Source organism: Pieris napi, chromosome 19, assembly GCF_905475465.1.
Source record: "Pieris napi chromosome 19, ilPieNapi1.2, whole genome shotgun sequence".
Taxonomy (NCBI): domain Eukaryota; kingdom Metazoa; phylum Arthropoda; class Insecta; order Lepidoptera; family Pieridae; genus Pieris; species Pieris napi.
This window is the reverse complement of record NC_062252.1, coordinates 1283059-1310551: the sequence shown is the minus strand read 5'-3', so window position 1 is coordinate 1310551 and position 27493 is coordinate 1283059. Positions and strand designations below refer to the sequence as shown.

Below are 27493 nucleotides of genomic sequence, written 5' to 3'. Positions count from 1 at the left end.
ACGTAGACAGTTCTTCAAATGCGATATGGGAAATCTATTGTACACGGGCGCCTCTTCTAGATGCGCAGCTTCCTTTGCTAGTTGGTCTGCTCTTTCATTCCCCTCCATGCCCGAATGCGCTTTAACCCAAAAAATATCAATTTTTTTGTTGAGTAAATGCGCTTTATTTATGTTCTTACGAATTTCAACTACAAGGGGATTAAAAGAGCGACCACCCGCAACACTTTCGAGTGCACTTCGGGAGTCACTATATACGCCGTAGGTTGTTTCTGGGTGACAAAGGATCCTTTGAGTCGCTTTAAGAATAGCCACCAGTTCAGCTTGATACACGGAACAGCATGAAGATAGTTTCAATTTAAAAGTCTCGAATTCGGCACCATTTTTCCATAAGGAAACGCTGGCACCGACCAATTCGTCTACTTTACTTCCGTCCGTATATATCTTTACTGCCGGTGCATCTGTTCTAGGACGCTCTTGTTCTCCATAGGCTATAAATTTGATATCAGGTTCTTTGGAGGGGTGAGGAATACTCATCCACGATACTCTTTGCTCCAGGTCACCTCCCAATTCAGACTGAAATAATCCTCTCTTTGCTTCGTATAGCACAGCGGCCTCCTGGATTCTAAGGTCTAAGGGCAATAGTCCAGCGAGGATCAAGCTGGCATTCAGTGATACGGTTCGGTAAGCTCTGCAGAGCTTCAGCGCGAAGCTTCGTTGTACTGAATTTAATTGCTTCCTAATTCCTAGCTTTTTAGTGGCTGGAGCCCAGACTGCTGCCGCATATAAGATTATCGGCTCGATGACTGCTGTATAAATAATATGAATTACATCTCGGTGTAAACCCCAGCCAATTCTCGCCGCCCTTGCTAATTGTTTGTAAATATTTGTTGCTTTCCTGCATATATTGGAGATATGTTTATTAAAGGTCAATTTAGCATCGAGAGTCAAACCAAGTATTTTTATTTCATCTGATAGTTTCACGGACACTCCGCCCATATTCAAATGTGGTTTGTCATATTTTTTTTTTTTAGTTATAATCATAGCTTGGGTTTTTTGTGGAGCAAATCTGAGTCTATTTTTGGTACCCCAATCTATTACATAGGCAAGAGCAGCATTAGCATTTCGTTCTATTTCAAATGCTGATTCTCCGACAAACACCATGATGACGTCGTCTGCAAAGGCTTGACAATAGTACCCCTTTATTTCCATTTCTTGCAGCAATGGATCCAAAAGTAGGTTCCAGAGTATAGGGCCACCTATGGATCCCTGAACGCATCCTTTCGACGTATTTCTATTTACCTCCTCTCCCGCATATTTTAGCTGAACCTTTCGTTCTTTTAGGTAGCTATCTATTATCTTTCTCAGGTTAATCGGGACCCCTACTTTAGCCAGCTGAACCCGTATCATTGGCCACCAGGCACTGTCAAAGGCGCCCTCTATGTCCAAGGAAACTATCGTTATCAGTTTTTTCTTATTTAGTTGGTCTCGTATATAGCCGATAAGGTCGTAGAGGGAGTCCTCTGTGCTCTTTTGTGGCATAAAACCGTATTGACGGTGGCTTAGTTTGGGTATCACATGCCATTTTAATCTAGACACAAGCAACTTTTCTAGGATTTTTCCCATCACGGGCAGAAGACCTATTGGTCTATAGGACTTTGGACTCGTGTAGTCATCCTTACCAGGTTTCCTGAGAACCACTACTGTTGCGACTTTCCATAGTTTCGGGAAGTATCCAAGTTCTAGACATTTGTTTGCCATTGATAGGAACACTCCCGGATCCCGCAGGATAGCTCGTGAACAAATATCGAGAGTGAGGCCATCTGATCCAGGTGCTTTTTTGCAGTCAAAGCTACCAATCACCATGTTGAGTTCAGTAATAGTAAATGGAGGATCATGGTTGTCATCATGGTCCTGTTCATTTACTGTTTCAGCGAGCTGTCTTGTTTTCTTATGTTCCTGATCATCGTCCTCCTCTTGATCGCGCGGATAAAAAACCTCTGCAAGTAGCTCAGCCGACTCCCTTGAACATAGAGTTTTACCTTGATTATTTAGCGGTAGGTCTTCATGCCTCTCAGTGGTTTTATTTATAATTTTATATATCCCCTTCCAGACTCCTTCTTTATCCTGTTTTTCACAGTACTCTTTCCAACTATTAATCTGTGCTTTTTTTGCTTCTTTCTCATATATATCCTTAGCCTCTAGATATTCTTTTATCACTTTCTGTCTTCGAACCGCGGCAGCGCATCGAATCCTACGCTTTTTAGTCACCATTATCCGTTTAAGGTTTGCCAGTTCTTTGGTCCACCACGGTATGGTAGGGAGTGATTTATTTTTTATTTTAGGTATGCAGGCATTACTGGTTTCTGTTATAATATTGATATATGTTGCTATAATGTCTTCTAACTCTGTTTTATCGGTTATATTATCTACGTTTTGTTGATTTATTCTATTTTCCAAAAGTAACTGACCGATTTTCTCTAGAAAATTAGTCCAGTTAGCTTTTTTAGTATAATATATCCTTGTTGTTTTTAATTCTGTGTTATTCTTTGTTATTTTCTGTTTTATTGTAAAGGTAATACCATTGTGGTCAGAGCTAATTAAGTCTTGATTTACTTGCCAATTTTCAATTTTTTGTAACATATCTAATGTGCAAGCCGTTACGTCTATAAAACTGGTATATTGTTTATTGGCTCGTATGGTATAATATGTGGGGGTGTCTCCCTGATTTAAAATTTGCATTTCTAATTGCTCCAGTGTTGCAGCCATATCTTCTCACCTTTCATCAATTACTGAGCTGCCCCACCAGACACTTTTTGCGTTTGCATCTCCTCCAAAAATTAAGTTGCGTTTAAATTTGCCTTTGATTTTAACTAGTTGGTCTAGGTATGGCACCAAGGGTTTGGGGTAAGGTTCAAAGTAGTAAGAGACGGCTACCATTTCCCACGCACCTGTGTGAATTTTTACCACCACAATATTGTTTGTGGTAAGTTCTGGGTACTGTTCAACTTTTAAGTCGTGGTCAAACACTGCTATCGCAGCTTTTACAACCCCCTCGTTTTTTGCGGTGCTTTGGTAGACTCTAGCCCCCCTATACTGCCTCACCCCACCTCTGGCGCCGATGTATGGCTCCTGTAGTAACGCAATTGCTATACCTTTCTTCTGTGATTCAATTATAATTTCGTTAGTGGCCAAGTTCTTCTTCTGTAGGTTTGCTTGAACTATTAAGTATGATTTTGAATTCTACACATGTTACAGTGGCTAAGTAATTATTTCTACAAATTATATATGAATACCTACTCAGTATATTCTATTGCATCGAAAACGATTTCTAGTGTGGGGTATTTTAGGAACTTTTATCTCGTAATTGAATTAAAAAAACTAGGCTAGGTGATATTGATTTCAAACAGTGACATATACATATATCACTGTTATAATTCTAAAGAAGAGCTGTATTGGCCTAGTGGTCTCAACGTGTGACTCTCATTCCTGAGGTCGTAGGTTCGATCCCCGGCCCTGCAATGGACTTTCTGTCTATGTGCGCATTTAACAATGTAAAACATCGTGAGGAAACCAGCATGCCTTAGATCCAAAATTGTGTGTGTCAGGCACCTGTGAGAAATGATCACGGAACACATAAAGAATGAGGCACAGACCAAAGGGTTTTAGCGTCATTGATAAATATATGATGAAAAAATGGATGATCATCTCCATATGGCTTTTAGTTTCCGAGAAATTTGTAGACACAAAACTTTAGCACAAGGTATAAGTCAAAATAGATCATTAATTCCAACAACAACCTAAAAAGGTCAAACAGATAACCTCTTTTAAACTCAAAAACAGACGCAAAACTGTTTTCGATGTCAATTATACAACTTATATATTATAAAAACACATATTCTGTAACTTCAATATTGTGAACTTCGCAATGCCAATGCTGCAGTCGGCGTCTTAAGAGCTTTCGCAATTCAATAGAGCCAATCGCTTGTGGTAATAGAATTTACAGACTACCGCAGTGATTATCAACTCAGTTATTTCGGTTAACAAATAATAATAAAGCCACTTTAATTCCATACTGTTTACTCAAACTCAAAATAACTTTATTCATATAGGTAAACAAGTACAATTATGAACGTCAGAAAGAAGTTAAATTAATTCTAATTTTAAATTCACTACCAGTTCGCAACTCAAGGGCGTAGAGCGGGCAAGAAGAACTGGCATGAAACTCTCCGCCACTATTTGTAATCGCTAAGTTTTGTGTCACACAAATTGTTTGAACTTGAGCAAATCAATCCCAAGGATTAGGATCATTTAAATATTCGTCAAATCAACAAAAAGCTTTATTGATTAATTTACGTTTAACGAGAGCTTTGAATATATTTAGTGATAATTATTATCTAATTTCGCTTGGGAGTTTGTTGTAAAAACGAATACAATTTCTATATAAGGATTGGTTTATCTTCTGGAGCCTAGTTAGTCGTACGCTTAAATTAGTTCTGTTTCGAGTATTATTCTGGTGAAAGTCACTATTTGTTTTAAAATCGTAAATATTTTTTTGTACATACAACAAGGTTTCAAGAATATATTGACCAGATAGTGTCATAATATTTAATATTAAAATTACATATCAAATGGGTATTTGTTTTGTTATTATACGCTTAGTGTACGTTAATGATTGTTATTTCTGTTTCTTTGTGTTCTGCAGTATGGATACCTTTTTGGTTAAGGACTTTCCACTAGGATCTGTTGTTAGCTTCCTTCATCCAACTCTTACCAGAAACCTCAACTAAGTCGTTAGCCCATCACTTTCGTCTCGTTTCTTTTTCCTGTAAGCCACCCCGGCTTCGGCGGTTCTTCTTTTATCTGTGCACCTTGCAATTAGGTTAACAAATTGTATTTTAAATGAAAACAAAGACTTCCTGGCGCAAACGCAATTTATCTATCGGGGTTAAGAGACGAATAAACATTGAACTAAAATAAATGTTATTTATATTTTATTCTGGCGTCCCATTAATTCTGAGCCCATATTTCTGCATTATTGAAAAAATTGTTTTACTGACTGCGAAAAAGGAGGTTTCGCCCTGTATTTATTACGCCAGGCTTTCAAGCTTTTCGTGTGTACATATTTCTTGGAAAGCTAAAGTCGAGATGATTCTTGATTTAAATCTGGTATATTCCAGGAATAGAAGCAGTTAAGGTATCATCAAGTTAAGGAGTTTTTGAAAAATCGAATCCATGATTTTCGGAGGGAACATGTTTATAATGCACTAATAATATGCTAATTATGAAACTATAGGGTCAAACATTTTGTGTTATTAATTAGCTATTCTTCAATTACTTATAATTAAGTATAGCTTTTTTTATATAAAAAGTTTTTACGATATATTCTGATTGAACTAAAGTTCAAACACATTTAACCATTTTTTGTTTGGTTTTATCTGACTTCATTTTTTTTTTAATTTGTTTAATTATATTTTAGCAATATACAAAGAGATCTAATAATACTTACTTGACTAAAAGGGATATGCCAAAATCCATGACATACGGAAGTCTACTTATATATTTTTTTTTTTTGACGTTCAAAAGTGCCATTTTAGTCTAATTGAAATAAATGATTTGACTTTGACTTTGACTTCGCGACTCGGACCGCGCTCGATTCTTGTCGACTCGGACCCCTTGTGTTAGTGGCGTAGGTAGTCTATATTCCAGTAAAGTTAAAAAATTGTCACCAGATCGAATATTTATTTATTTACACTTCGTTACATTTATAGAGAAAATTAAAAATTATATGGGATTCAACGGTGGGCCTTATGACAAACAAGCAATCACTTCTAGTCTCTACTAGGCGACCCTAGTAAGGAAAAAACTAAAAAAATAAACCTATATAAAACAATTATAGAATCACTAACCTTAATCTAAAGTAATACAAAAAAGTTTAATAATATAAACTAAAAACTAAAAAGCTAATCTAAAGAAAGGATTCATGAATTTAATATACAATACAAAAGAATAAGAAATACAAGAATTACATAAGTCACGATTGAAGATGTCTAAGTATTCAATCACAAAAGATTATAATTTATTATAAGTTTATGTGTAGATTATTATAACGTCATCTGTTTATTGCATTTAACATGTTCTTGTTTTGATTTTTGATTAGTGATCTTAGTAGCAATTAAATATTAAATTGTTAATTTTATCAAGCACGTGTAAAGAGATATTTTTACCGTAACATACATTCGTGTATGTTAATTGCATGTTGCTAAGCAATTAGCCAGTACTTAATTTTGTTTCCCGGCTATCAACATAAAACCTTCGAAATTAATCTAAACGGTTTATTAAATATTCTAAACAGATGAAAGAGGATCAAAAAATTATGTCTATGTAGCTTTTTTTAACATCTTAATTAGTTTCTTCGAACTAAATCATTTAGATTCAGTATGTAAGCTTTGATTTGAATTTGAAAATGTTAAGTGATACCGCTGCCCATGGACACATTGCCAGAAGGCTCGCAAGTGCGTTGCCGGCCTTAGAAAATTTACATATAAACTTCAGCTATACTTAAAAATAAAAACTCCTGTAGGCTTCAAGCTTTAGTCTTACCAAACCCGTAAACTTGGTCGAGCATTCGATTGCCTATTACGTATATACAAGTCGACTTGAAAACACATTTTACCTATAATAGATGGATTTTATGTTCGCTTCCTTAAGAATTATGCCTCATATATTTGTTCAAAGTAGCTGTTTACAATAACATTTATGACACATAGAACTTGTACAGTGAATAGCAAAAAACGCAAACTATTTACAATTGTAATTATAATACAAAGAGAATAAACAAAGTTCTCCAAGATTTTCGCAACGTAATTCTGACGCTGCATATATAATTTATTATACAGACTTTTCTGTGTAAAAATTACGATAAAATAAAATATAAAAGCTGGACTAATACATATTAAGGCTTTTGTTGCTATAGTTACAAACACTGTATTATTTGTAGTCCAGGGTAAGTTACTCCTTTGTCAAAAATTAATTAATTTTGGATTGATTAATTAAAAATAATATGTTATAGTTAAAATAAGTATTTGAATGAGTTTCACTAGAACAATACTTGTATTGCAGAGGACATTTGGTAGAACATACCATATAACCTATAAAACGACTCTGGGAATTTATCAATAAAATCTTCGCAAGCAAATAATGTGTTTTTATTTATTTGAATTATCTTTGTACTTAGGAATGAGTTGCTTATTGCAAAATGTGTGTAAACATGCTAAATATCTTTAACTTTAATTATTCTAGTTTGGCTAAAAAGGGCCCCAAATTATTTTATTACAAATATGTACATATACAATATAAATATTGCAAATGAATGCAATTTTCAACTCAGGCAGTTGAATTCACTTTAAATGTCTGTATTACTTAACTGCAATATCTTCAAGAGCTTTACTATTTACTACCTAAGTTTAACTATTTGACAGTAAACTGTTTAGTTATAATAAATCTATAAAGATTTTCAAATTTTCCAACACTTTTCGATTTTGGTGAAAAAAATTACCATTAAAAATCTTAATCAAAATTACAGTCGATGACATGATTACCCTATTATTTTCAATGTTGGCCTTTTCTTTTTCATGAGTCTTAAATCAATAAACGATGAAGGTCATCTTTCGGTTGCCCTCTTTAACCTTTAGCCCTCTGTAACAAACCTGTTATGAACGGTATCACAGGTAATCGAACACATTTCCCTAATATATAGGACGTAGAGTGTACGCCATTTGCTATTAAAAATTTCCTTAAGAATACGTTCAATACGATTTTACAGAACTATTTACAAAGATAATGTTGATCTCATATCTCTAAATCATAAACCCCATTACTTAACTGACAAGGTAACACAACTCACGATCTTTGTCATTTACAATATTTATTGTAAATAAAATACTTTATTATTGCCGTCCAACTTAGCCGTAATAAATATTATCAATTATCAATTAAATAGCCATTTCTTTACAAATCTTTAATTACGTTATGCAAATGAATAGTTTTTGTAATAAAATATATTTTTTTCGTTGTTGTGTGGTAACGTTGGTTTTAAAGCCCTCTATTTATTAAAAACATACTAATTACATTTTCTTTTCCGTATATATAATATATAGTTACTTGTATAGTTGCGTTGTCCTGAGCTTGTCGTTTCAAATGATTATATATAGTTTTTATAAACATACCATTCAATTGTATGAAACGAGTTATTCAACACTTGAATAATTCAAGTCAATGTCAAAGTCAATTCAATCCAAAATATTAAGTTCAATTTCCTAATAGTACTAATAGTAATGAAAATAAATACATTTTTACAGACAAGAATGGGAGTGGACAAAATCGAGAATGAAGAAACGGTAGAAACTACAAAACCCGAAGAAGAGCGGAACAACAACCATATTAAAGAAACAAATAAACCAATAGAAACTAATAAATACAACGAAATAAATGAACAAAAGCAGACACAAAACGGCCAAAAAATAATTGAACCGAACAGGGAAGAGATGGCGCATTACGTGCAGAATCTTATGAATTCTGGTTTATCCCTTCACAGTAATATTATAAAGGACGAAATGCTTTTGCCGGATTCTAAGACAGTGGCCAGATTTTCGCCAATATGGAAGCAGGTAATTAATTTATTAATCCACTTGCTTAACCTATTTTTTTTATATCAGTATAATTAATTGGAAAATATGTTACTAAGCGCAAAACTCGAAGACGGCTATTCGAGTATTTATTTTTATTTATATCTGAGGAAGGTTTTTATGCAGAGAAAAATTGGAAAAATGGCACGGAAATACCTAAAAAGCAGTGTCATAAAGAATCAAAGGCAAATGCTATACAAAATAATACTTTAAGTAAATAGTCACACATACTCTCTCACTCACACACAAACGCGCACTTAAACTCAAAATATCTTTATTCAGGTGGGTAACCAAGTACACTTTTGAATTGGCAAGTTAAATTAATTGTAAATTTACATTTACTACCAGTTCGCAAGTCAAGGGCGTAGGGCGGGTAAGAAGAACTGGCAAGAAACTTTCCGCCACTCTTTTTAATCGCCAGGTATTGTCATACAAATTGTTTGAACTGGAGCAAATCAATCCCAAGGATTAGGATCATTTAAGTATTCCTCAAATTTATAAAACGCTTTATTGATTATAATTGCCGTTTAACGAGGGCTTTGAATTTATTTAGTGATAATTCTCTAATTTCGCTTGGGAGTTTGTTGTAAAAACGAATACAATTTCCATATAAGGAGTGGTTTATCTTTTGGAGCCTGGTTGGTCGTACACTCAAATTAGTTCTATTTCGCGTATTATACTTACACATAAACACATGCGTACGCACAGATACACCGATTTATAAGTATTATATTTTACTAGGGTAAGTCGTTCATGGCAATTCTTTGTTAATTATTATTGTCAATTATTATACGTTAGGTTTTATAATTTTATAAAAGTTGTTGGCTACTTAAATAAAATAAATCATAATGAGGCGAAACAAAGTTCGCCGGGGCAGCTAATAATGAACATCTCAACCAATGCGTAGTCAAATTAATCTCTTTATAAAATACATTTAGATTTTACTCCATTGTTTTTAATTCAAATTCATTTATTCATATAGGTAACACAATGAACTTCTGAACTTCAATAAAGAAATACACATTAAATGCTTCTATTTTTACATTTACTGCCAGTTCTCAAATCAAGGCCGTAGGACGGAAGAGAAGAAGTGGCATAAAACTCTCCGCCACTCTTTTTAATCGCCAAGTTTTTTGTTTTACAAAATGTTTTCAAACATGACACCATATTCCACATGACATCTTTAAGTAATTAACTATAATAATATAAAAAATATACCTATACTAAAAAATAAAATAAAAAACAAAGATTTGTCCTCTATCTAAATATAATAAACCCTTGTTTAAAAGTGTAACATACTTTGCTTGTTAATAGGATAATAATAATTAGTGTCAATGTCGTAAGATAAGGTGGAAATTAAATGATAAATAATTTTGATTTTATATTTATTGATAAGGTAAGAGTGTCCGAGACAAGGCTTTATGTTTCAGGTATTGGTCATTACTTATAAAACGTGATTAAAATTTAATCAAAGTAAAAAAAAATATTATATGTCATTATGATATATTTTTTATTTTATGTTACACATAAATTAAGATTTTATTATTTCAAATAGATTTCTAATATTTGTCCTTCCATATTAATTATATTTTTTTTACAAACTAAGTAAATATCAATTTATAAGAAATCTTAAATTGATCTGCAATTATAATATTACAACTTAAACGTCCGTTATATAATACTTTATTGTAAATGGGTTTTATATTTTTTTAATATTTTTCCTTAAGTTCGCAATATCAATAATAATTATAATCATTAATTATTATAACGATATTAAGACATATCAGCCTCATGTCAGCCGGAGGGCCTTACACATTCACTTAAAAAAACAATTATTTCCAATATATATAATGTCCTCACAAAAACTCTTTAAATTTTGAATAAACTTGAAGCACCTAGTGTTTAGCCTTAAACGAATATCAACGTTGAAGTTGTCATACAGGTCGGTTGCTACCTATAAACACAAATAATCAAATCAAACATTTTTTGAATGATCAATTTCGTGATTAAAATGTCAAACAAGTTTTTGCACCAAATATTTTATTTTCTTACAAAAAAGTTCACAAAAGAGAGTGCCTTTACATGAATTACACTCTAGCCTATACAATAATTATCGCTAATAAGTAATATTATGTTGAATTAATTTTCTACAATACTAGTGAATAGATTAAACTAAGGTAATGTTCATTAACAGTCTTAGTGTTCTATGTTTACAACTGTACAACTAGTATGTACACTAGTTTTAGTTAATCAAAAGTTTAGTTCTGTTAAGGCGTCTTGTTCCTGTATCAGAAGTTGGATTGCCTCAGCATAAAGCAAATGATTCTAGGAAAAAAATAACTTCTTTGATATGGGGTTAATGAAGTTGTAGGTTATGTAATATGTAAAATATATGTATGTATGTTAAGCAAGAGACTTCCACATTGATTTACGTTCAACAACTTCTTTAGTTTTTCGACAGTTGTGACGCGTTTAGCTGCTAGTATTAAACTAGTGTTGCCGAAAACATTTCATACAAAAACAGCTATCAGTCTGCTAATATTTTCAAGCAAATCTAACGCCCAGTTATTTAGTTACCTAGTAATAGTACCTAGTAAATAATCTGATTAATGCAGAGTCAAATCACCGGTTAAGTGTAGATTGAGATGAAAGCATAATAGATTAACATGTCATGTAAAATTTATACATGTTACTAGGTGCTAGGCAAACGTTTGTTGTGCCTAGGATAAAATAAATAAAATAAAAAATATTTTTTGGTGTAGACACCCCCATACACTTAGGGGTTTGAATGATATAGTAGCCGATTCTCAGACTTACTGAATATGCTTAAAAATTTTTATAGGAATCGGTCGAGCCCTTTCGGAGGAGTATGGGAACGAACATTGTGACATGAGAGTTTTATATATTAGAAGATGTAAAAATTATTATGTCAAATGGAAGTGACTAGCCCGTGACGTAGTGAATCCTAGTGTGGGGGCTAGTGCACTTTATTAAATAAAATACTTTTTTATTATGTATGCAACCATAAATTTCTAAAACTACCCACATAACATGTTAGTGGATAACATCTAGTTAACAACTCTCCTTTAAAACTGGGCGTTAGCGCGTGACGCGCAGTTATAAGTAATAAATGCACATGTTTATTAACAATGACATATTTTTTCATTATCTATAAACCTGTTTATAACAATGTTATTAACGCTCATTTCTATAGCAAAACTATCTGATGCTCAGGCTGATATGGACCTGTTTTAATGAAATATGTTAATGACTCAACGCTACGGCCCAAGGCCAAAGGGAACAAAATCAAAGTTGGAGGAAAGACTCTTAAGGCCGATTTACATTATCATTAGTGTTTAGGAGAGTGCTTTAGGATAGTACTTTAGTTGAAACATGTAAACGCTACTTGCTTTAGTAAACGCTACGCTAAAGAACTTGCCTTTCAAGTTGTACTAAAGCACTATCCTAAACACTAAGATAATGTAAATCGGCCTTTATATCTCGTATATTTAAGCCGTTTATTGTGGATATGCGTGGTTAGATTTTTTTTTTCGATTCCTTGTACATTAAATAAATAAATAAAAAACTATCAGTCCCAACTGCAATAGGCCATAAATTGTTTGACAAATGCTAATTCAGTCAAAATCTGTAATAACGACATCGAAGGGACTACTCGTATTTGGTCGTAAAAACCGATAGTCGTAACAGCCGATAACATTGTCTTTAAGTACCTAATACATAGATTTCAGCCGGGACCTTTGATTTTGGTCAATATAACCGATTTGTTGTTCTAAACGATTTTGACTGTATAAGAAAAAAAGAGTAGTAAATATCATTTATTTATCATTAAAACCTTTTTTCAGACTTTAGCATCGATGGCAGCCATTTGTCTGACCTTTACCGCTGGTCTTACGTCTGGATATTCAGCCATTCTTCTACCTCAACTTAAGGCTTCAGATAGCAGTATTCCTACAGATGAGAGCACAGCTTCATGGATAGGTAATTATAGTTATTTTATTAATCTTAATTTAAGTAGCTTCTTTATTTATAATAGTAGATATCTCTTGTTTATTTTATTTTTGCTCTCAAACATCACACATGTTACAAGGAGGACAATCAGATACTTATGTTTAGAGTAGTGTTGGCCTAGTGGCTTCAGCGTGCGACTCTCTTCCCTGAGGTCGTAGGTTCGATCCCCGGCTGTGCACCAATAGACTTTCTTTCTATGTGCGCATTTAACATTCGCTCGAACGGTGAAGGAAAACATCGTGAGGAAACCGACATGTCTTAGACCCAAAAAGTCGACAGCGTGTGTTCGGCAACGGAGGCTGATCTACTTGCCTATTAGATTGACAAATGATCATGAAACAGATTCAGAAATCTGAGGCCCAGACCTAAAGAGGTTGTAGCGCCACTGATTTATTTTATACATGTGCGTAAATAGAATCTGTGTCATATTAAATAATATTTAATTCGACCACAAATTAATACAAGTGTTTCAAATGTTTTATCTCGAATTGTGTGGGTGTTACAAATGTTACGTAGAACTTTACATAGCAAAAATTCAGCCATGCCTTTCCGGATAAATGGACAAAAAATCAAAATAATTATTCAATTTGAACCAGTAGCTCCAGAGATAAGCACGTTCAAACGAACAAATTCTATTTTATCTGAAAAGATGAAATTTTTCCACCTCACATTCACTTTGCGTGTAAATAACAAGACAGTAATTATTATCTACCTTGTACAAGGTCTCGTTAAATCAAAGTCTAATACAAGTACTATTGATAACGTTGCAATGATCATAAAGTGTATAATTGACACGATGATACGTCAAACAATTCGAGTTTATTCATTATTTATTGAACACTGTACGAGTAGTTTACTACCTATTAAATACATTTAAATTATTTGTGGGGTGTAAATTTAAAACAACAGACGAAACTATGGCCCTTTCCCTTTAATAATGATTCTTCAACAACTAGCTGCCAACTGAAGTACGTATTTCGGAACCAATTCGAGTCGGTTGGTCTTTTCTTGAAGGATTCTTAGAGTCCTTCAAGACAAGATCGTACCAATTGACGCCCATGGACATGGGCGGCGGTATCACTTAACATCAAAACTTCTGCCCGTTTGACTCCAGTAAAATAAAAAAAAGATTAAAAAAACCATATCTGTAAAGGTATTTTGTAACAGGTTTTAAAATATTTTGAATATTCATCTCAATTCAAAAGTTGACCAACTTCGATCAACATTTTTTATATCATTTAGTCCAAAGCATTGACTAAAATTTGACTTATCATTATTTATACCTTATATATATATAAGCTAATTTCGTTACAGAAATACACCGCCTTGACTTACATTTTCATATTTACATTTTGTCTTTAAATAACGATGTTGATTCCTTTTAATTCTGGCATAAAGTTAAAATAGTATTACAATCACGTTATTAATGAGTTATACGTATTTAAGCACGAATTGCAAGTCATTGTTGAGCTAGTCTTACATACGCTATTGATACTCATAGCATAAATAAATTAGTAAATAAGTTGATTACACTTTCCCAACAAACTTTGTAGAAATGTTGCATCACGACATCAGAGAATTATAATCCTAGTCCTAATGACTTATTATGTTTATATGAATTGGAAATATAATCTAAGAATTTGTGTTATTTCAACTAAATTACACAAAGCGACTGTGTTAAAATGTAACAAATGAGATAGCCGAGTTTTGCGGGCATTGCCACTTATTATCGGGAGTACAGAGAAATGTGCGTTGTGCAGTTAATTACTCTGTAGCTTTATGAATGAGGACATAAATTATGTCATCAAGATAAGTTCTGACGTTTGGAACAAAGCAACAATATTCGCTCGCCTATCTACCTACGTAATATTACGCCGATTTTATTTTAGTACAACTGTATGACATTCAAAGACATTTTATTTTTCCAGCGGCAATGGCAGCACTGCCTATGGCTCCAGGCTGTCTCATAGCTGGTTGGCTGATGGAAAAGTTTGGAAGACGTAACGCACACTACATGGTCTGCGCTCCATTCCTGCTTGGCTGGATCCTTATCGCGTCAGCTAATAATCTTGCCCTTATGTTATTAGGTAGATTCTTTACAGGCCTATGTGTAGGTCTTTTAGGACCGTTAGGCCCAGTGTTCATCAGCGAGACTACAGACCCTAAACATAGAGGAATATTCCTTGCGGGAATATCATTAGCTATAGCTGTAGGTATTCTAGTTGCCCATTTGATAGGAACATACGTCCATTGGCAATGGACCGCTATAATCTGCTGTGTCTTTCCCATAATATCAGTAGTTCTTCTGAGCATGGTGCCCGAAAGTCCCACTTGGCTTATATCTAAAGGGGAAATAGAAGAGGGCGTCAAAGCTTTCGGATGGCTCAGAGGCTACAGTGATGAAGCAAAGGCTGAATTAAAAGCTATTCTTGAAAAGAAGAAGGTAGAAGATTCCAAACCAGTTATGACACTTAAACAGAAGCTCATCAGCTTGAAGAGCCCAGAGTTGATTAAACCTTTGATGATAATGATAATTTTCTTCGTGACCTGCCAGTTCTCTGGGGTCAACGCTGTAGCGTTTTATTCTATAGAGATAATAGAGAAAGCTGTTGGTAAAGGATTAGATCATTACCTAGCTATGCTTGTAATAGACACTACGAGGACTATTATGTCGGTGGTAGCTTGTGTTATTTGTAAGAAATATGGTCGACGACCATTATGCATGGTCAGTGGTGTATTCACTGCTATTTCAATGGTGGGACTAGCTATGTTCCTGTACTTCACAGATGGCAAGCAAACAAATATGACCTGGATCCCACTCACTTGCCTTATGACATATATATGTGCCATATCCGTCGGTCTTGTTCCTTTACCTTGGATGATGTGTGGAGAATTATTCCCCTCCAAAACAAGGGGTTTAGGATCAGGGATCAGTTCAGCAACAACATTCGTTTCCTTCTTTATAGTGGTGAAAACAGCACCCGGTATGATGACCAATCTAGGAGAGGTCGTTACATTCCTCTCATATGGATTAATTGCGCTGTTAGGTACTGGTGTGTTATACTTTATCTTGCCAGAAACGAAAGGAAAAAGTCTTCAAGAAATAGAAGATAAGTTCAAAAAGCCAAAAGAAAGTATAGCCTAATTTTAAGAATGCTCAAAGCACAATGTATGTTAATCTGTGATATTTTAATTTTAGCAAAATATTAAAAATATTTACCTTATTTTATTCGTCTTTCAATTTCCTTTCCTCTGTTATTAAATAAAACTAAATGTATTATATTAAAATATTTATTGCTAAAATGGCACAATTAGTTTGTTACAATAAATGCATATGGTACTGTAATGTATGAATAACAGGAAATAAAAAGTAGATACCTAACCAAAAGCCTATATTTATTAAATATTCAAATTGATTATTACATAATATGTGCATATTATGAAGGGTAACCACTCTTGCGTAGTTGATACTCTTTTGTTTTCGTCATACGTATGTAATTATTAAATTAAAGAAATTTAAATTATTAAAACTTATGCGATATTAAGTACTTTATTGCGCTACATTTTATTTAAAGTTTTTAATAATTAATTGCGAATATTATGTATCAGAATATAAGTTTATTATTATAATTTTCGGCTGAACTAAAAGCGACGACCGTTACGATAGGTTTGACAAAGATTTTGATATATCCGAAATAGGAAGGCGATTAAATCACTTGTTTCTTGGCTTAACCAATCTTGACGCTGGTGGGGCGAACTTGGTGAAGCCTTGCTGATCAAAAACTGGTAAGAGATCCCGAACTCGAGCTGATACTGTACCCCCAGTCACCCTAGAAGTATAGGATCTGTGAAAAGATAGACTTAGGTTAAGGTTATGGTGAGGGAAAGCACTACGTGCGATGGTGCAAATTCTACTCTAAAACTATTTCTACATCTAAAATTATACAGTTTATTAAAAAATCAATGCAATGGCAATAATTGACAGCTTAATTGAGTTATATAAACCATTTATAATTAAAATTCTACCAGATTAACTATTTAATTCCATGCTCTATTATGTGACTTAGTAAATAATTAATTTACCTTGATTAATTAGAATTAATACGTAAACGTTAAGAAATGCTAGAATAGTACTTTTTACTACGTTACGTTAGGTTGAAGTCATCGTAACCATGACAACAAACTCTTTTATTTTTTAAATGTAATAGGAGGCAAACCGGCAGGAGGCTCACCTGATGTTAAGTGATACCGCCGCCCATGGACACTCACATTGCCAGAAGGCTCGCAAGTGCGTTGCAGGCCTTTTAAAAATTGGTACGCTCTTTTTTTGAAGGAGCCTAAGTCGAATTGGTTCAGAAATACTTCAGTGGTTCTGATGCAAGCTAAATATCTAGTATAAGTCTATATCTTAAAAGCTACTGACCTGCTTGGTTTGACCAGCTTAGCAGCCTGCGCAGAAGTGCCAAGCTCAGTCGGGAAGTAAGTGGCTCCGTAAAAGTCCAAACCATTCTGCAGGAGGATGTTAGCTTCCTCTATATTCGCCAGGGTGATGCGAACTACGCTAGAGGCCTCCTTGGGTACCATGCTGCTGACCATTTCACCATCTATGGTTGTGATGGATCGAGGTGATGATTTCTCGGGCTTCGGGGTGGAAGTGCCTGAAATTGGTGTTAAGGGGGTCTCCTCAAAGCTCACACAGCTTTTCTAGATACAAGGGGTTCTCCCTTCAGCATTTTCTGTCGCGATATGGGTTGATTCAGTTTAAGGAGTTTATTTTGTAAAACATAAACACTACTTTTACAGGACATATAATTTAAAAACATATACACTTAAATTAATTAAATGAAATGTAGAATTCAAATAAAAAGGACATTTGTTTTTTAATATTTTATCATTTCTTACACTTGGTAGTAGATTAAAAAATTGTACTACTTTATAGATAATGATTTGTTGGGCAAGCTGTTAGTGTACACTAGTAATAAGAAACTAAACAGGCTTAAGACTTTAAGGCATTAATAGCTATAGTAAGGTATAGCTATACTTTGGCGATCATGTAATTTATTGCGTAATTCTACAGCTAACATATTATATACAACAAAAATATTCTAAACATATAGCCAACGATGGAATATATTATTAAAATAGGTTCAAATATGTACAAAAGAAAAACCTCAATAAAAATATTAAATACGAAATAACTAATTCGGCTGTGCGGTGTGATGGTGTGAAAGTGTGGGGGGGGGGGGATAATGGGGGGTGCTCATGATGCAGGTGATTTAGCTCTATGGATATTCTTAAACAAGCATATTCCTTAAACAAGTCAAGGCTTAAATCGTGGTCGTTGTATGTCCGGGCCGGGCGACACAAAACTCAATATTATTATACTAATTGCAGGAAGCTTAGCTTTTATTGTTATTATTAACAATACCCGCGGATTAATTGCTTGTATTACTGTTATAATCTATGTCTAATATCGATGTTAGACATAGATAATAACAGTTCTTAAGCAAATTGAATTAGAAAACTTGTTACGTAAAGGTAATCATAATAATTAAAAGGAGGAAAAATTTAAACCATAATTTATCCTTTAGCTGTAATTCATAATTGAATAAAGACAATACAATGTGGTGTCATGAATATTTAATTTATTATTAGTTTCTCCAGATCTTACAATGATGTTAATCGTAAACACTTGCATAATTCGATGTACTTTATTAAAAACTACCTTTAAACCACTATATATTAAACAAGGCAATTCTTTTAAAAGCTCGAGATTATTATATTTTTAAATGAAGATGCAATATTGCAGGATACATTTAATATTTCACTAATAGTAAAAGAAGTAGATTCTTAAATCAGTTTTAATGAGTTGTCTTCAAACATCGTTTATTGGCTCAATGTGCCGCTAGCACATGGGCTAATTGAGAAAATTGAATTGACGCTCTTATATTACTTTTTATCAGTTAAAAATATATAAAAAAGATTATCTTTTATAATCTGTTTTTTCAACATAACAATCGCTTGTATGAAAAGAACAAGTCAAGAAACCGGGTTTTATTTTAACTTAACAGTCGATCGACAATTCATACATTTTCAAGTGTCGCAACTCATTTTCAATAACTGGGATTGTTTAAGTAATCTTTTAGACAATACAGTTAGTGATTTAGACATATCTAGCGTCTAAATTAATTAGAAAGTGAATGGTATTAATTATCTCAATAAATTAGAAATATATAATACATATACTGCCATAAAAGAAAACCATACCAGTATTTCCTTCCCTCGGCGATCCCGCGTAATGCAATCGCACAACCTCCACTACAGAGGTGAACTTGTAAAGGGCGTGTCTCACATCTTCCTCCGGGATGTCGTCAGGAATGTCATACACATAGATGGTAAACGTCTTTTGAGGACGACAAGGTACTGCGATCTGGAATAATAAAACTGTATACTATTTGCTTTTGTTCAAATAAATAAAAAATCAGTAACGCTACAACCTTTTTAAGTCTGGGCCTTATATTTATGTATCTATTTTATGATCATTTGTCAATCTAATATAGAAGGTGATCAGGCTCCTGTGCCTGTAACTTTGGTAACTTTTTGGATCTAAGGTATGTTTCTTCACGATGTTTTCCTTCACCGTTCGAGCGAATGTTAAATGCGCACATAGAAAGAAAGTCTATTCTAAACAGCTGGGGATCGAACCTACGAACTCAGGGATGAGAGTCGCACGCTGAAGCCACTAGGCTAACACTGCTCCGAATTCAAATAATACATTAAGAAACTATTTTTAGCAACATGTCTTAAAGTTTTGTAAAATTATCAAAAAACATAACCTGAACAAGATTTCAACTGAATATGTATGTTTCCAATTAAAATATTTTTGAGATCTCTATACTCAACCTATCAAAATCAGTTTAGCAGACTGTTATGACAACAAATGTAAGATGGCTCAAATTACCTTTCGATAAAACCTTGACCCCGTAACCTTATGGAATCCCTTCTTGAAGACCATCTGATAATCATCAACGCTCGAGAACTTGAACAAAATCCCCGTAGCTGTCTTTGTTAGGGAGAAGCATCCTTTGAACTCCATCTTCTCGCAAATGGCTGACGCTTTTTCCATACTCAGACCATGGGAGGGCGTCAGCAAGAAGGCGCCTTTGGTGAGAAAGTGTTCGGTGTCCGAAATATCGGACTCACTTTCTCCCTTCATCAGCGTGTGTATCTGTTCCTTCCACATGTATTGGTCTGACATCTGCGAGAAAATATATTCTAATTCTAAATTCTTTCTAATGCTAAGTAAGATTCATGAAACATTCATTTAAATAAGTAAATGTCTGCAGAAAAATATTTATTTAATTATTTATTGATGGTCTAAGATCCCGCTATACAACGACCTTCACCGAGATGCTTATTTAATGAAACTTATTTTATATTTAATTTAATATGTCAATAAATATAATCCATATGGGTTGCCTAGCAAATTTCAGTCCAGAGTATTTTAATTAATATTAAAAAAAAAAAAAAAATTAAACATTTCACCGGTATGATTATTAGATAAATTCTATACCAATCGAAAGTATGAAGCCCATAGAATATGCAAACGTTAGGTTGTTTTTAATCAATTAATTATTTATGTGTATATTTTTTATGTGACACTAAAGTATATATACATCTTTAGTATAAAAGAAGGTTATAGTGATACATATGTAATACTACCCTGATTAAAAATATTGATTGAAAAAAGTTCAAAAAATTTACTACAAGCAAATTATAAAAAACTTTTTTTTTTTTAAATATTAATTAAACATACTCTGGACTGAAATTTGCTAGACAACCCATATGGATTATATTTATTGACATATTAAATTAAATATAAAATAAGTTTCATTAAATAAGCATCTCGGTGAAGGTCGTTGTATAGCGGGATCTTATACTATGACATACACTATACTTAAGCCAACACGATTATGTCTAAAAAAATAAAATACATAATATTAAATACATAAGATACACAATATCGCGACTGTGAACTCATCTGTGAACATATAAAGATGTCGATAGTGTCGACAGACAGATAGCATTCAGTAAGCATAACGTCTGTTTATCTCAATATATGAAAAAGTGGAATACTCACCAATTATTATGATTATAGTGTTGATTAGAGAATCCTCTATATATCATATTTTTATAGGATGGTAGGGGGGGTAATTGAGCCTAAGTAAAAAGGACACTCATCGCAGCCCACACCCATTTTAGTGGGTGCGTTGCTGGCCTTTAAAGGAGGGGAATTCTGTTTTACCCCACCGGGAGTCGATTCCACAGTTCGCTAGCTAGTTAGTGAAATACTTCCAGCCATCAAGGTGATGCTGTCTAACCTCGACCTGCCTATAGATCAATACCAATCGGTAATTCATAAATTGTTTCAGCAGAAAGCTAATAAGAATACAATGGTGAATGAACGTAGTCGCGCTCCAGTGCGCGCGCGCATGTCTTCCTTTGCTCTTAATGATCGTATTGTTTGTAGTCAATGAAAAATGATAATTTAAGAACAATAAATCTTCAAGAGTAGTAAATAATAAGTTAACAATAAAAATGTTAATATTGTCGTGTTGTACAATGATTAAAATAATTTAATTCGGGGAATACAAGTTATTATTATTATTCGAGTTTGAGATTTTATTTTATTTCTTTATTTATAGCTTTAATGTATGGCCAAATTTCAACTAAAAATATTATAAAACTATTAAACAATTAAATCATAGTATATTACCCCTATTCGTCACAAATAAGTCAGCGGGAGGCGAAGAGTCGAGAAAAGTATTAAGCTGCTAGAGTAAGTGGGTAATGGGTGAGAAGTTGTCAATTTGATATAATATGTTCACTATGAGTCGAAAAATTTGCCATCATAATTACAGTGCCACATACTTTTCTTTGCCGGCTGAAATTGGTACAACCGTCGCCATTTTAGTGCGTACAATAAATAATTTTACTATCTGAAATAATTAAATAAAAAATTACCAACATATTTTAATAAAAATCCAAATAAAATGTATTTATGATTATTCCTTGCATTATTGAACAATGGCAAAGTTTTAATTATCGAACGGTTTTGATTGCTAGGTATCTTAAAAGATATTAATAAGTAGGTAACAAAACCTATCATATCAGTTGTTCCTTAGTTTGTGTCACATTTATTTAAGTCACTGTATTTTTTAGATACTATTATACATTGTTTTTTAAGATATTTCAATAAATTATTAAGTTAGCCTTCATGACTTCAAATTATTCCCCTTATAATGGTTAATTTTTATTTACTGGCAATACTAATATCCAAGAAAGCGACGCTCTTACCGGCCAAGTAAAGTATGTGGCACTTTAATTGATTGCATGACGTTCAAGACAACATCTTAGAATCGACTATCAAAAGTTAAATTGTAATTAAGCTACGTGGGTGGACAGAACAATTATTCAATATATATTGCCGAACTTCAAGAGTTCTATAAAACCAAATATGGGTTCTCTAAATTAAATAAGCGTTGGACGAAATTAGATGTAATTGTTACGCCTTTTAGGTTTTACAATCTTCTATTTACGGAATCTACATTTATTTTGACTTGTATATTTAAATTTAACTCAATGAAAAATTTAGTGCTATTGTATACTTGTAGAATCCCATCCGATTATCCCATTTGTCTCCTTACAGAAGTATGTGTTTGGCCAAAACACAGCTATATCCAGATTACGCATTCTGATAAACGAGCTAGGCATGGATATTGGATTGGATATTCATAGTTGCTCCCCTCACATTGGAAATCGATTTCCTTCACTTTTTATTATTTATTTTTTTATATTTATTCGTGTATGTTAGAAGTGCTTGTCACATTAAATATTGTATTTTTTCTAACAATGTATCAGTTGGCAAGCTTTTGTAAATAAATAAATAAATAGAAGAACGAGCTGGCAATCTCTGTATATTGTATAACCTATATTAGCTTACAATGGTGTAAGAAAATTTCAAAATTTAATAGCGCCCTATTGTAGTCTGAATATATGTAAATAAGACAACGCGCGTGTACATACACACACACTTCTCACACAAACAGATTTCACAATATTTTTTTATATACAAATATTTTAATTTAAATTTCTATATTCTTTTATATATTTACCACGGAAGAGTAATTAGTTACCCAAAACTCATGAGTTTGCATAGCATGTACTAGCGTCTATACAAATAGTAACGATGTGCTTTTTTTAAATAAACTATTATTAATTGATTCAATAAGTTGCTGGAATCACTGGAATACACACACTTACAAAGCGCTGATAAAAATACTAAATTTAAACATTTAGCGACGAAACCTATTTTTGATTTAGTTATTATCTGTTGTTATGGTACGACCATGTTATTCATTTGCGACTGCTATTAAAGTTACGGAAAAGGTCTGCATCCAGAGCTGCTTTAAACATTGTCGAAGTGAATTTAGTGAGAAATACTTTAGTAGTGATTTAAATGTCTGAACTGCATATGACTTCAGGCCTAGCTACTACATTCTAACGTATATTTAAAGTAATTTGTTTACACAGGTATGAAAATAGTCATAAAAACCGATATATTCTAAATGAAATGGGTTATTATTTGGTGTACTTTTTAGTTATTATTAAAAATAACGCCTGGCACAGTTTTGAAGCAAAAATTCTTAATGTGATTTTCAAAGTTGGATCTTTCCTTAATACCATTTTTGTATGTTTGATAAGGTTCTTACTCGAAGCCACCTTTCCATTAGATGATGTTCACCATAAAAAAACCTACTAGCTGCTAAACTAACATATGTAACCTCTTTTTTAAACAACTGACACACTTTCCTTACATTTAAAATGACACTATATCGAATGCTAAATTAATAAACATATATTATGTCTAAAGATAGCGGAAATTTAGTTGCGAAATTTAATGTCGATTAACTAACTTTTATTATCCCCCAAGACTCAGATGTAAGACGTGTATTACCTACCAAATGGGCAGTGAACTTATGTAGATATTTACTTAAATAACCATATCAATGAACGACTCTGAGTTCTCTTAAACACTTAAAATACATTTAAAAAATAAAAATTAATTTTTATCACTTACCGATCCGCGACCCTTGTCTGAATTTTTCTGCTCGATTTTCTCGTCTTCCTGTCTGTGTTCTGTGTCAGAGGCACCTTCTGCTAAGGACATGGTCTTCATACTGATTGGGACGAGTGGCTACCACGGTTTTTGGTCTTCCAATGGTGGCAGTGAGGCGTGGAACCGCGCCTATAGACTATGGGATGCGTGGAGTGGGGCTTAGAACGTGGGCGAATATAAATAATTGTCAGTTGAAATTAATTGAATTAGATATAAATAAATAAATGTCTTCGTGGCTACGCGTTACTGGCATATGGTACGGAGGTCCTGGTTCGTTTCCCGACAAGATTTTGTTTAAGTTTGCTAAGCGCTGGTGATCATATTTCAGAATGACCAATTAATAATGATTTATGAAACAATAACAGAAAGAATTTAAAATAGTTTTCATACCAGAGCAATGAAGAGTCTACCACTATAAGAATAGAAAACTATATGAATGTGTATTAAAATTAAAAATTTGATATGGGCTATTTTTAGAAGTATCCTTCTGTACCAATCTGAAAGTATTGGTTGGCCTTTGAACTCTGGACTGAACGGTGGATTATACGCGATGTACTTTAAGTCACTGGGTCAAGGAAGTGGTAAATACGTTATATAAAAATTAGTTAATTGCCAAATATTAAAGTTTTTACCTTCGTATAAGTAAGAATATTCGTTAAATTTAGTTCCAACATCCAGGCGACTCTATAGATTTTTAGCATTTTTTTATTACAGGAAATATCTAAGAATGATCCATTATCTAAGAATGTTTAACTATCGTATGTAAAATTATTGATTTTCAGTTAGGATACTGTAGGTATTGCCTCCATAACTTAGTGTTAATCACTGTATGATTCGATACAATCAATGCACTTTGGAGAGACAAAAGAAAATAATTAATTAAACCGATCCAGAAATGTAATCCTAAAAAAAATGTTGTAAGTCGGGGTCGTCGCAATAGGTATAACCCAGGGATCCACAAGCGGGTAGAATGTTGAATTGGTTGCTTGTAATTACCGGCGGTAATACTTACATATACCGGGAATCGAACCCGATACCCCGATACCACCTAGCGGACACGTAAGAAGACCGCTAGGCTATGAGGCCCTTGAGAAATGTAATCCTAACCTAACCTAGAATAATTTTCACGCACTTGAATTATCTTAGAACCAAGTCCATACCATACTCTTCAAAACTGCCTAGTAATAGTTGCAAATTATGTTTAAACATTGTTCCAGTATTTATTTATTTATTACGTAATCCTACAGCTAACATAATTAATTATACATAACCAAAAACAATTATACTAAAGATATAGCCAAATATGGAATACATAACATATACAAAAAGGTTTAAACATTTATGAAAGGAAAGTATGATACATTTATTTAACAAAGTAACAACTAATTCGGCTGTGTTGTGCGATGGTGTGAAAGTGTGGGTATTAACGTGGGGGTGTGTTTGTGGGGTGTGCTCATGATGCAGGTTATTTAGCGCTATGGATATTCTCTTTTTAAGCATATTCCGCGATAGCTAGAAGTAATCAAAGCTTCATAATGGAGCGACCTCACAGCTCAGCCTTTAATGAATATAAGGTTTCTGATTTCCTCTTTAATAAATTCACTTTCCTTTTTGCTGTGCCTTCGAGACTTAACATCAATAGGTTTGCAGTTGATACACTCGCAAAAAGCGGTACAGCTGGTACAAATTGCTTCGGCTACGTTACATACTTGAAGTGGATGTTTTGTCACACCGACGGAGATTTGGATGAATGTTCTTCGTTAAGCATTTGAAATACAATACGCTGGCTTAATTAGTCAGGACTTTACGCACATCCACTGGTAGAGAATAAGCTATTAGATTAAACGCCATTGCCTATTAGGGCGGTTGCAGACTAGCGTATTTTTCTGAGCGTATACAGTCGTTTCAACATACGCGCTTACACTCACGCTACAATACGCGCTTCATAAAACCGGACTCGCGTAAACTGGCATATTTCGGCGTGGTCGCTCGAACCGGTAGTGGCGTCGTGTCAGTATCAACATGGATTCTGACGAAGAAACATTGCTATTTGCGTTACTTATTCGCCGTCGACTGAGAAGACGAAAAAGATGCTGGGTGTCAACGATGGTTGCATCAAGACAGAGAACCGGTCACTTTAATACACTCTACCCAGAACTGCGAACTTATATGAGCTTAGAAGCGAGTCAACGCTCGTACGAGAAGCGCGTGTGCCAAACGGCGCGTTGGTATTCTAGTTGATCCTTCTTTAATTAAATTGATATTGAAATTAGTAAAACTGTAACCAATTTCAGAGTAGTAACGTGCAAAGCAAAGGATCCATTTCATCTCGTGTATTTGAAATATTTATTTTAATTTTTGTCACGTTAAATGTTATAAAATGTTTGCAATAATAATGACACTGCTTTATCTAATAATATCTGAAATATCTGACCTAATCGTGTGACGTTTTTTATATCAGAATTATATTAAGATTAATGATAAATATATAAAAGGAAAATGATATAACTTATATCATTTTCCTTTTATACTGATTTTGATTGAGCAAAGGAACTTTATAATTTGCGAGGCGTGTACAGAAATCAGATTGGAAAAAAATACAATTCGGATTTTCTACCATCAAATTTCTAAATGTTTTATCCTTAGTCTAAAGAAAGACGTACTTTTGTGGATATCTTAAAATATACTTTTTTATTAGTTTAGTGTTGGACACCTAATTTAGTTATTTTTATTGTTTTCTTTGTTAGTTACCAGTTAACCTGGATTGAAATGTTTATTTTTTTTTATAGAAGGCAAACGGGAAGGAGGCTCATATTATGTGATATCGCCGCCCATCGACACTCACATTGCCAGAAGGCTCGCAAGTGCGTTGCCGGCTTTTTAAGAATTGGTACGCTCTTTTCTTGAAGAACCTTATGTCGAATTGATAAAATTAACCCTAAGGAATAGAAATTGTACCAATCCATCTAATTATTAAGAACTTGATTTTATGTGAAGATTATTTTTATTGGCGTAAAAAATTGTTTATATTTATTTTATAAATACATAATTTAGTTATAAACTGTTCATGTTTATAATAAATAAATAAGAAGCCAAAATTTTAGCGCTCTCCGGGTATCAGAAACTTAGTACTGCTACTGCTAGTTACAAATACTTGGAAAAGATACTTGTCACTGTCAGAAGTACTTACCTAATCAAAAACAGAAACTTGAAAATGTTTTACAAGAGAAAAGTCTTTGATGCCTGTATATTACCGTGCCGTAAACGCATATCAAACCTGGTCACACATTATGAGCGAAGATAAAGATGGACGATAAAAGCGATGGAATTGCTTCCTCGCAACCAGGAAACCAGGAAGACAAATATGTGGCTACGTAAAGCTAGACACCGAGCGGAGTGGAAGCTCTTAGAGGAGGCCTATGTCCAAGGACAAGCTGTAAAATAGAAATTAACCGGCTTGCCGATTAATTATAAGTATTTATAGTACTTCACATTTTATGTACTAGGATAATTTTAACATAAAGGCTATTATTATTATATATTTCTGAACGTGCCTACGTCACTCTTCCATTATTATCTACACAATAAGACGCACGTGGCT

The 27493-nt window shown here is 33.5% G+C and overlaps 2 protein-coding genes across 4 annotated transcripts in view; one reads left to right on the top strand and one right to left on the bottom strand.

The window, feature by feature from the left end:
• LOC125059148 (facilitated trehalose transporter Tret1-like) overlaps positions 1 to 15940 on the top strand; it is a 42308-nt gene extending 26368 nt beyond the window's left edge. For both annotated transcript variants that reach the window (XM_047663418.1, XM_047663417.1), the window contains exons 2-4: positions 8358 to 8666; positions 12548 to 12683; positions 14642 to 15940. In XM_047663418.1, coding sequence (XP_047519374.1) covers positions 8364 to 8666; positions 12548 to 12683; positions 14642 to 15858 — 1656 coding nt within the window. In that variant the 5' untranslated portion in view covers positions 8358 to 8363 and the 3' untranslated portion in view covers positions 15859 to 15940. The remainder of the gene's footprint in view (positions 1 to 8357; positions 8667 to 12547; positions 12684 to 14641) is intronic.
• Positions 15941 to 15988: 48 nt separating this feature from the next.
• LOC125059149 lies at positions 15989 to 24014 on the bottom strand. Of its 2 annotated transcripts, none has more exons than XM_047663419.1 (5): positions 23854 to 24014; positions 19675 to 19971; positions 18981 to 19143; positions 17137 to 17371; positions 15989 to 16558 (listed from the first exon to the last, which is right to left on the bottom strand). In XM_047663419.1, exons 1-5 carry the CDS (start codon positions 23950 to 23952, stop codon positions 16426 to 16428), a joined length of 927 nt encoding a protein of 308 aa, XP_047519375.1. In that variant the 5' UTR covers positions 23953 to 24014; the 3' UTR covers positions 15989 to 16425. The 2 variants fall into 2 exon arrangements, with proteins under 2 accessions (XP_047519375.1, XP_047519376.1); XM_047663420.1 differs by having other exon boundaries at positions 15989 to 16543.
• Between the last annotated feature and the right edge of the window lie 3479 nt (positions 24015 to 27493).